Raw genomic sequence first — 10645 nt, 5'->3', positions numbered from 1 at the left:
CCACTGCAGCAGGTGTGCTCAGCACGACCGTGGCCCACGGTGGGTCAGTGTCCGTCAGGACGGCGACCGGACAGGAGAGGAGTGCGGTGCTGGCGAGAAGCCCCCGACTGCAGTCCACATCTTGTCCACGACCCTTGGTGGCCCCGTGGGAACTTGGTGTTTTGCTGAGGCGTTTTGCCGAAGCATTTTTTCCTGAGGCATTTGGGCCGAGGCCTTTTGGCTGAGGCCTTTTGCCTTGGCCTTTTGGCTGAGGCCTTTTGCCTTGGCCTTTTGGCTGAGGCCTTTTGCCTTGGCCTTTTGGCTGAGGTGCTTTGCCTTTGCCTTTTGGGTGAGGCACTTTGCCTTGGCCTTTTGGCTGAGACCTTTTGCTGAGGCCTTTTGCCTGAGGCACTTTGCCTGAGGCGATTTGGCCGCGGCATTTTTCCCGAGGGTGTTCGACTCCACCATTCGGACGCCCTCCGTAGGCAGGCTCCCCTGTGTTCTTTGATTCACAGGATGGAGAGGAGACCCCCCGCCTGCCCCAGGCAGGCCTGGATGGAAGACAGCTCTTCCCAGGAGAGCCGCTCTCCAGGTCTGCAGCTTCCATCCTCCTACGAGGTGACCACCATGCAGCCCCTCAAGCTCGGTGAGTGAGGGGCCCTGTGGGGCTGGGCAGGGCTGGGGCCCACCAGCACACCCTGTAGCACACTGGGATCCCACTTTCCTGGCCAGCTGACAACGGGGGTCCCCAGGGTCAGCCATGATGTTGCCTGAAAGCTGGGACTGCTCAGGGCTGGAGCGTGGCCCCAACACAGCCTCTCCCAAAGAAGGACAGGGCAGAGGGGCTCTGGGCTGTGGGCAGCGAGGGCCAGCTGGGCTGGCAGGAGGCAGCCGTGCTGTGGGAGCCTGGGCCTTTCCTGCCTGTCTGCCATTGCCTTCCTCAGCCCGGGGCACTGGGGCTTTCCCAGGCATGGCAGCTCCTCTGCCGGGCACCCTCCAGCCAGGAGCTGCAAGGGAAGGCCGTGCCAAGGCAGTGGGCAGAGAGCTGGGTGGAGGCCAGATATCCTCTGCCCCCTCCTCTCGCTGGACCCTCTGCAGCTCTCCCTGCTCTTTCCCCCCTTAGATGCCAGCTGGTTGCCCATCTACAAGGAGGAGCAGGAAGCTGTTGATTCCATCCTGGCCTTTGTCACCAGCCCCAACAAGGTAACTGGGGCCAGCTGGAGGGCGGCTGTGCTGCTGTCTGCTGGCAGGGGCTGTGCTGCCCGGTTGCTGGAGGGGTGCTGGCAGGGCAGGGCTGCTTCTCCTGCAGGGTACTGCACCCCCAGTGCTGCGGTCCCACTGGCTGTGTCCGCCCACTCACAATCCGTGTTTGTGTCTCTGTCCCCCGGCTGGCAGGAGGAGAGAGACAAGGCCACATTTCTTCAGAGCATCTCCGTGCTGTGCCGAAGCGCCTTGAAGCACGGCCTGACCCAGGGCCTGGATCTGTTCTGTGACATGTACCAGCTGGCAGAGAACATCAAGGTGAGGGCACTCTAGGCAATGTGGCAAGGGGAGCAAAGCCCCCTGGTACAGGCAGCCTGTGCGGACAGCGCTTGGGTGGGTCAGGGACTGGAGGCCCTGGGTGCTGGCAGCTGCCAGCAGGTGCCATCCTGGTTGTGCTCTGCAGGCGCTGCTGGAAGAAGAGCCAAGGGACCACCTGTGCACAGACCTTCGGCATCTTTCCATGCTGGCTCTGGAGAAATTGAGGTACCTGCCCATCCGTCATGGACCCCCTGGCCCAGAGGTCCGATGCCACCCGCACGAGTCATCGAGGGGCTGCTCCCAGCACCCGTGTGCAACCCGTGTCCTGCCCTCTCCCTGCAGCTTGGTGGACACAGCGCTGGAGGGCAAAGCCAAAAGCCTGCTCCGTGCGTGTTTCTCAAGTGTCTTCTGGCTGCCTGCAGAGAAGGAAATACCAAAAGCAGACCTTGCCCTCTATATGAAGGTAAGTGCTGGGGGAGCTCCAGGGCCCTCCAGCCCCTCTGGCCTGCTCCCTGGCTACCCCATGCTGCCACAGGAGCAGGGATCCCAGGCAGGGCAGGGTCTTTCCCACCCTCATGCCTCTGTCCTTTTCCCATGGGCCTGGCCACATCCTGTGCCATAGGCTGCTATGCCCTCTAAGACTGTCTATGTCCATGTCTCTCCAGGGAAGTGTGGGCATCCTCCTCCTCCTCCTGTGGCATAGGGGGTTCAGATGGCTCTCCTGGGGCTGGAAAGAACAGCAGAATGACTGCCACTGCTCTCTGTGTTCCTTGCAGACCCTGAACTCCATGGACAGCATGCTGAGGACAGTGGTGCTCAGCTTTCCTGCCTCTCGAGTCAGCGAGGAGCTGCAGGGCATCTTGGAGGTCTGGCACAAGCCAAAAGGGGGGGAGTCCCAGAGCTGTTCCTCAGCCTGGAGGGGAGGGTTTGCCCACTCCTGGCTGAGTGGTGCCCAGAGCAGTGCTGAACAGGCAGAGTGCCCTGCGGGGAGGGTGCCCACCTCCTGTGGGGAAGCTGGGGCAGGCCCCAGGCTCTTGTGGAGCACAGGGGCTGCAGAGGGTGGCACCTGCCCTCCTGCATGGCCATGAGGTTGGCTCTGGGCCTGTGTGCCTGACCTGGGCAGGAATCCAGGGGCAGACACCCCATTGCAGGCTTTGCTGGAGGCGAGAGGAACCCTTGAGGGATGGGGCGAGCACGGCCCAGCAGTGGAGCTGTGCTGCTGGTGTTGGAGTCTGCTCCCAGGGCTCACCCGCTGCTTCTCTTGTCCCAGCTGCTGCTGGACTTTACCAGATGCGAGAGAGAGGCTGTGAGGGAGAGGGCCATGGCAAGGATCGATGTGCTGACCCGTGTGCTGTCCGACTATTCCACTCTGCAGGTAAGGACCAGGCCCCCTCCAGCCAGGCCATGCCCCCATCCCTGCTGCTCTCCATGCCAGGGCTGCTGCCCACATGGCTGCTCTGAGAGACGGGGACGCAGGGCTCTGCAAAGCCTGCACTCTCCAGGAATCCAGCCCTGGGCAGACTTTCGAGTGGGGGGCTTTGGCACCACCTTTGTGCCCTCAGCCCTTCTGCTCATGCCTCCCTCATCCAGGCCCATGCCAACGTCGGAAGAGGCACTGCTGGACCTGTCTGCTCTGGGGAGATCCAGCTCCCACTCCTAGGAAAGCTGCTGGGGCGTCTCATCCTTTTCCGGTTCTCCGAGGAACAGACAAGCTGTGCAGCTTTCCATGCTCTTTTTGCCTTGGCTGAGTTCATCTGTAAGTAAAAAAGGCAGAGCAGTGCTGGGCTTCATCTGCTCTATCTCCTGATAGATCTGCTTCCTGACCTCCTTTGCCCCTCCCAGCTGCTTCCCAGAGCTTCCCAGCTGCCACTTTGCTGCAGATGCTGAGTGCTCTGCTCAAGGCCAGGATCTGTTTGCTGCTGCTCTCCTTCCTCCCCTTCCTTTCAGGATCTTGCAGCCCACTGGTTTGTGGGCCCCACAGGCAAAGCCCCTCTAGACTTCCCTGTCCCAAAGCCACGTCTTCCCTGGTGGGGAAGAGCAGATCCCCCACCCTGGCTGGTCCCTCCAGTGCCTGTAGCAAGAAGCTGTTCCTGATGCCCTCCTGAAATCCTGGACTGCTCCTGTCCTGCCCCCTTGCCAGCAGATGCCAGGGAGGTTTGGTGAGCTTGCTGGCAAAGCTGCTCTGCCTTCCTGACTCTTGTGTGTTTGCCCCGGTGTTTAGTCGAATCCAGGCTAAAGGACAGAGCAGACCAAGTCCACCGGGAAGCCGTGACCACCTCCGCGCTGTGTTCTCTGAGCGCCAGGGACTGTGCCAAGGTAAGGAGCTGCGCCCTTGCTGGGACTCCTGTCCGTGGCACCAGCAGGGCACTGGTGTGAGCCAAAGGACCCCGCAGCAGTGGGGCTGGCATGCCCTCAGCTCCCTGGGGAGAGGGTTCCCGCCGTCCTTGAGCAGGGACAGCACAAGGGCTGCACTCCAGTGGCCCAGCAGCAGCTTCAGCCCCAGTAGGAGCTCCAGTGCTCCTGGTCACCAGCAAGTCCCTGGTTCTCGGTGGGGCCAGCAGCCTGTGCCCATGAACCCTCCTCCCCAAGCAGGAGGGCCCTCTCTGCTCATCTTCTGCCATGCAGGGACTGCAGGCACTGCTGCCAGCTTTGCTGTGGGCACTGCTGTCAGCACGTCCGGCCAGGGCCCCTCGAGCTGCTCAGCCAAGCAGCACCGTCAGGGCACTCAGCGTGACACGTCTTCCTTCCTTGCTGCCATAGACCTTTGGAAAATACCTGCAGTCCCACGAGAGGACAGACGTTATCCTTGTGGCCATCGAGGCCATGGGAGATGCCAGCATCCTCGACCAGCAGGTGCCCAGCAGCCTGCTGGATGTGGCCTTGGAAGACCCGGACGTCTGGCTGACGGACGTAAGTGGCCTGTGGCTGCATTGTCGTGCCCTTCAGCCCTCTGGGGTCTTGTTCCTCCCTGCATCCCTCCCTCCCAAGCACACGTGACTCGGGCCCCCCAAGCCACCTCAAGGCAGCAGAGAGGAATGGGAAGGGCAACTGAGCACATGGCTGCACTCCGGGGGCAGTGCCATCCTCACCTGTATCCCCTGCAGGCGCCCAAGATAGTCAGCAGCATCCTTGAGAGCCTGCCATACTGCAGCACACAGGCAGCGTGGGAGAGAGCGGAGTCACTGCTTCGCCTGATGACCAACCTGTACCCCACCACAGTGGTCATCCTCCTGTGCAAGGCGGCTCTTCAAGGAGACAGGTACTGGCCCTGACGGCCTTGAGGGTGGGCTTGTTCCCTGTGGGGAGAGGGACCCCAAGACTCTCCGGCTGCCAGAGCCAAGGAATGCTGCGGGACAGCCTGCAGAGTCAGGCCCTCCACCCCCCCACGCTTTCCAGCCCTGCTTCACAGCAGCCAAAGCTGGCCCAGCCAGCCCAGAGCCAGCACGGTGCTCCAGCCCCACGGGGAACACGCCCTCAGCCCCGTCCTGCCCGCGCGGGCAGGGCCCCCGGGGACGCGCAGCCAGGGCTCCAAGGGGCAGGTTCTGGGGGGCTGCTCCAGGCCACAGCACTGTGGCTGAGGCAGCCCTGCTGACAGTGCTCTGCCTTCTCTGCCTTCCAGCACTGCACCGGAGCTGTGGGAGCTGATGTCCTCCATGCCAGAGACACTGGCCAAGATCTTGGAGGACTTTGCCAACCTGCTGCACAGACAGTGCTTCCGCTGCTCCACAGAAGGCCCCCGCACCCAGCCCATGGCTGTGAGTGACACTAAAGGCCCTGGTCCCCTCCCGCCAGCCCTGCAGGCTCTGCCGGCCCCTCACGGCTCTGTTTGCTCCTGCAGTCATCCTCCAGGAAGGCTGAGTGGGAGGAGTTGGCTGACGAGCCCGACCTCGAGAGCCATCAGGGCTGTCCAAACGTGAGGACGGCCAGGCTGCTGCTGGAAGGGCTCGTCGGGCTGTCGCAGAGAGCCGAGATGGTGAGCAGGGCGGTGTCAGGGGCAGCCCTGTCAGCAAACGGGGGCTGGGGCTGTGTGGAAAGCAGTGGCTTGGCCTGGCCTGGGACTCAGAATGTGGGGTGACTGCTCCAAATGCCCTCCCTGCCACGGTGGGGCCGAGGGTGGCTGCCTGGGGAGCTTTTCAGGCACAGCCCTCTTCACCCAATGGACATTCTCTTCTCTCTACAGGCAAGAAACATTGAACTCTTCCTGCCGGGCATGATGAAGATCCTGCAAGTTGGCAGCGAAGACGCCAAGATGAAGATCCTGCTGGCCTTGCAAAACGTTCTGCGTCAGCTGAAGAAGAGCAAGGCCAGCTTCATCGCTGTGCAGCTTGTGGGGAGGCTCCTGCCCCTCTTTGACTCGGTAAGGCTGATGTGGAGCCTGAACCCCTCAGATGGGCACTGGGCAATGACAGCTGCCCTGCAGCCCAGCCCTGCGAGCAGCACTTGGAGCCAGCTCCACTCCCCTGGGCTCTCCTGGGATGGCTTCTGGGCCGTGCAGCCCAGTGCTGCTTCTTCTGGGATGTGAGGCCGGAGCCGCTGCCCTCCCCGCAGCCATGATCACGGCCCTCTTCACTGTGGGCAGGGAGCTGCTGTTTGCAAAGCTCCCTTTTCCTGCTTCCTGCCAGGAGTGCAGCGAGCTGCGAGAGCTGTCCATCCGCATGCTCGCAGAGCTGCTGCAGTTGGTGGTCGGCAGGGATGAGAAGAGGATGAGGAAGGAGGTGTGGCGGGCACTGGTGCCTCTCCTCTTCCGCATGAGCGACCAGGTCCCCAGCGTGGCCAAGGTACAGCGCTGAAGGCTGAGCCCTGACACACAGAGGGCTGGGCTGACACCCCCAGGGCTCCTGGGCATCGGGGCAGGGGCTGCTGACAGCGGGCAGCGCTCCCCCAGCACAGCCCATGGGAAGGTCCGTGCGGAGCCAGCGCCAGCAGGGGCAGAGAAGCTGGCACGGCCCTGTGCAACACCTGCCCTGCCTGCTCCTGCAGGGCTTGGCAGCAGCCCGTGACCACCACGGCCTGAGCAGGGGCATCCCCACAGGCTGTGTCAAAGGCCAGGCCTTTGAGCCTCCATGCCTGTCCCCCAGGGCTGTCCCCAAAAGGCTCCCAGACATTTGGGCTAGGGCATGTCCCAGCTTCCTAAAGGCAGGATCCCCCAGGAACAGAGCCATGATGTCTCCTTGCCCAGGCCCCCGGGCCATCTCTCAGCTCATGCTGTCCTGCAGGCCTCCAGGGAAGCCCTTCTTGCTGCCGCCGAGCTGCTGAGGTGGAAGACGCTCAAGCACCTGCTGCAGAGAGAGCGGCTGTGGGAGCTTGGAGCGTGCTTGGTAAGGACAAGCTGAGGGGCCCGGGCTGGGGGAGGGCTGCTCCCATCCCATGTCTGGGCTGGGGGCTCTGCAGCTGGGCAGAGCCTGGAGCTGCATCCCTGTTGCTGCCCTCAAGAACAGAGCCCCAGGGGCTCTTCTGCTGGCCCCTGTCCCTTCCCTGTAGCCAGCAGGAGGGGAGGCCTCTCCGTCCCAGGGGGTGCTGGCGAGAGGCACTGCTCCAGCCAACTGCCCCAGTGACAGCCCTGGGGAGACATGCCTTGTTCTCTCTGCAGCTGCAGAAGAGCAGGAGCAGGGCTGAAGACTTCATCCACCAGAGCCTGCCCTACCTGCAGGACCCTCAGGCCAACGTGCGCCTGGCGGCCGTCAGGTTCATCGGTGAGTGCCAGCCCCTGCAGTGCCTCTGGGGCAGCCTGGCCCCTGTGCCACTGCTGCCCCAGCAACGAGGGGCAGTCCTGGGGCTGCCCCAGCCCCGGCCACCCCGGGCAGGGCATTGCCTCCCTCTGCCAGCCCTGCCCACGCAGCGGGGCTTGGTGGCCGCCTTGCTCAGTCCCACTGCCCTGAGCTTCTGGGGGCTCCTGGGTTCAGCCCTGCTGAGGGGGAGGAGGGGAGGAGGGGAGGACTGGGGGCCCTGCTGCTGGGAGCAGGCTGGGGAGCAGGGGCTAATGGAGCTCTGTGCCCAGGACTCATCACACGGCGCCTGAGGGAGCAGACCACAGACAGTCAGGCTGACATCCTGAGCGGTGAGTGGGGAGCGTGGTCTGTCGGGAATCCAGAGGCTCTCTGCAGACGGGGGTTTTTATCTGGGCTCTGTTTCTCTCCGTCGCAGCACTTCAGCCCTTGGAGAATGACTGGGACATCTCTGTCAGCTCCCTGGCAGCTCGGACAACCTCCATTCTGAGGAGTCCTTGCGTGCAGCAAAGACCAAGAGGCCTCCTGCGAGCACTGCGCTGCTGCTGGCCGTGAGCCTGGCAGAGGTGCAGCTTGCCTTGGCTAAAGGACTGGGGCTGAATAAAGCTGCAACAACGTGCCCAAAGCCCTGGTGTCCTTCAGCTGTGTGGTGCTGAGTGTGCCGAGCCGACCGTGTCCTTCCTGGGCTGTCCCGCAGGCAGCGGGACGCTCCCCCCTCAGCACCCCTGGCCCCAGGCTTGTGGGACAAGCTGAGCCCTGGTTGGGGCTTTCCCTGGGAGAAGCCACCTTGGCTAAAGGACAAGCTGCTGCCTGAGCCTTCTCACCCCATTTCAGGGCCACTGCCAATGTCACCCTGCCCTCTGCCGGTGTGAAGCTATTCCCCCTTGTCCTGTCACTCCAGGCCCTCATCCAAAATCCCTCTCCAGCTCCCTTGGAGCCTCTTTTAGGCACTAGAAGGGGCTGAAAGGTCACCCCAAAACCTTCTCTTCTCCAGCCTGGGCAGCCACAGTTATCCCTGTGTCCCCACACGGTGCCCCACTCTGTGACCCCTGTGTCCTCCCAGACCCAGCACCCCAGGAGGTGGCACGGCAGCAAGCCCTGTGCTGCAGCCATGTGTTGGTTTGGACCTGGCTTCCTGCCAAGTCCCTGAGACCCAGCAAAAAAGCTTACTTCCCAGAGAGAAAAAAAAAACAAATAGCAGAGCTAGAGCAAAAATATAGGTGTACATATATCACAGTTATACCCAGTAAGAATACTCATCATGGCTGGGCTTTGCAAACGAAGATTTGGGGAGGGCACTACCCAAGTTTGTTGCAAGAGCGTTGGTGGCTGAAAAGGCCAATATGAGATAGACATGTCTGGTTGCAAAAGGCACAGCAGAAAGATTCCTTAGGTGGTATATTCTGCAAGGCATGATTCTTTCTGCGTTGTCTTTTCTCCTCAAGAGTGATCCTGTGTGTGTTCTCAAAGGAGACAGCTGAGTTATAGATGGTGTGTCTCCAGACCTCCCAACTGGAGGTCAGAGTAGACCAGTTATGGTGATCAATATGGCCAAGGCTGAGATGTTGTTTCAGGGAGTCCTTGTATCTTCTCTTCGGGTCTCCTCTCTTGCAGCAGCTGGTGGCAAGTTCACCATAGAGCAGGATCTTAGGGAGGTGGTGGTTGGTCCTTCATCCTGGAGACGTGCCCTGCCCAGCACAGCTGTGTTCTCAGCAACATGGCCTCAATGCTTGTGACTGCTGCTTGTTCAAGAACAGATGTATTGGTCACATAATCTGACCAGTGGATGTTTAGGATTGTTCAGAGGCAGCGTTGTTGGAAGCGTTCCAGAGTCGCAGGTGGTGGCGGTGGATGACCCATGATTCAGATCCGTATAAGAGAGCAGACAGCACTGTGGCTCTGTAAACACTGATCTTTGTACTTTTCTTCAGGTGTTTATTTCGCCAAACTCTTTTATGAAGCTTTTCAAAAGCTCTCTATACCTTTGCTAACCTGTTGTCTATCTCTGCCAATCTTACCGTCTGAGGAGACGAGGCTACCCAGGTAATTAAACTGCTGGGCTGATTTGAGCTCTAATTGGCCAATGGTGATATGGGGATGATGGAAGACTTCCTGAGGTGCAGGTTGATAGAGAACTTCTGTCTTCTTTAAGCTGACTTCCAGCCCAAAGAGCTCAGCAGTGTCTGCAAAGCAGGATGTTAAACGCTGCAGAGCTGCTTCTGTGTGGGCAACAAGGGCGGCGTCATCAGCATAAAGCAGCTCCTGGACAAGATGGTTTAAGGTCTTGGTGTGGGCCTTCAGTCCCCTTAGGTTGAAAAGGCTTCCATCAGTACAGTATCAAATGTAGATACCGTCCTGATCATCGAGGTCTGCCGTGGCCCTTTGGAGCATCCTGCTGAAAAAGATTGTGAATAGGGTTGGTGCGAGAACGCAGCCTTGTTTCACACCATTGGTTATTAGAAAGGGCTCAGAAAGTTCATCACCATATCTGACTTGGCCGTGCTGATCCTTGTGGAGTGAGATGATCATTTTAAGGAACTTGAGGGGACAACCTAAACGTTCCAATATCTGCCACAGACCTTTTCTGCTCACAGTATCGAAAGCCTTGGTGAGGTCGACAAAGGTTACATAGAGACCTTTGTTCTGTTCCCTACACTTCTCTTGCAGTTGTCTGAGAACAAATACCGTGTCTGTGGTGCTCCTGTTGGCTCTGAAACCACACTGACTTTCAGGTAGCATTCCTTCTGCTCTCGGATATTAGTATGTTCAAGAGTATTCTTGCCAGGATTTTGCCAGCAATGGAGAGCAGAGTAATACCACAGTAATTTGAGCAGTCTGATTTAGTACCTTTCTTTTTATACAAAGTGATGATGACTGCATCTCGAAGGTCTGATGGTAGTTCGCCTGGTTCCCAACAGCGCACCACAAACTCATGAAATTTAGCATGGAGTGCAAGGCCTCCACGTTTCCAGACTTTGGGTGGAATTCCATCAACCCCAGCTGCCTTGCTGATTTTCACCTGCTGTATGGCCTTAAGGGTTTCTCCTAAAGTGGGGGCAGTATCCAATTCATATTTCACTGGTTGTTGTGTGATGGACTGAATTGCTGAGTCTTGGACTACACAGTTGGTGCTGAAAAGAGTCTGAAAGTGTTCAGACCATCGATTCAGAATGGAGGTTTTATCTGTTAGAAGCGTTTGCCCATCAGCACTGAGAAGAGGGCTTTGGGCTTGGTATGTAGGCCCGTATGCTGAATAAAGGATTATCTTCTTGTGTATACATATATATACACACACTGAACAGAATGAAAATTGGAACCAAAAATGAAGTTGAAGTCTACTCAACTGTTGGTCATAAAGTGGAATTAAGTTTAGGAGAAAACATAACCTAATTAGGAGGTTATGAAAGGCACATTAGTAT

At 59.3% G+C, this 10645-nt stretch overlaps 1 protein-coding gene across 1 annotated transcript; it reads left to right on the top strand.

Moving 5' to 3' along the window:
- Nucleotides 1–336: 336 nt before the first annotated feature.
- LOC113996383 lies at nucleotides 337–7831 on the top strand. The gene is made up of 19 exons (XM_027737395.2): nucleotides 337–625; nucleotides 1103–1182; nucleotides 1375–1500; nucleotides 1646–1725; nucleotides 1843–1963; nucleotides 2277–2366; nucleotides 2771–2875; nucleotides 3091–3256; nucleotides 3722–3816; nucleotides 4261–4410; nucleotides 4605–4759; nucleotides 5120–5255; nucleotides 5339–5473; nucleotides 5681–5857; nucleotides 6123–6278; nucleotides 6717–6818; nucleotides 7091–7193; nucleotides 7499–7558; nucleotides 7645–7831. The coding sequence occupies exons 1-19, from the start codon at nucleotides 496–498 to the stop codon at nucleotides 7779–7781; spliced, it is 2304 nt and encodes a 767-aa protein (XP_027593196.2). The 5' UTR covers nucleotides 337–495; the 3' UTR covers nucleotides 7782–7831.
- The last annotated feature ends 2814 nt before the right edge of the window (nucleotides 7832–10645 follow it).

Source organism: Pipra filicauda, unplaced genomic scaffold, assembly GCF_003945595.2.
Source record: "Pipra filicauda isolate LSUMZ 115617 unplaced genomic scaffold, ASM394559v2 scaffold758_size108050_pilon, whole genome shotgun sequence".
Taxonomy (NCBI): domain Eukaryota; kingdom Metazoa; phylum Chordata; class Aves; order Passeriformes; family Pipridae; genus Pipra; species Pipra filicauda.
This window is presented reverse-complemented; position numbering and strand designations above follow the sequence as displayed.

Coding starts and splice junctions, on each gene's coding strand:
- LOC113996383 (XM_027737395.2), top strand. CDS start 496: ATGGAGAGGAGACCCCCCGCCTGCCCCAGGCAGGCCTGGATGGAAGAC. Junction 5,256..5,338: donor CCCGCACCCAGCCCATGGCT/GTGAGTGACACT, acceptor TTGCTCCTGCAG/TCATCCTCCAGGAAGGCTGA. Junction 6,819..7,090: donor GGGAGCTTGGAGCGTGCTTG/GTAAGGACAAGC, acceptor TTCTCTCTGCAG/CTGCAGAAGAGCAGGAGCAG.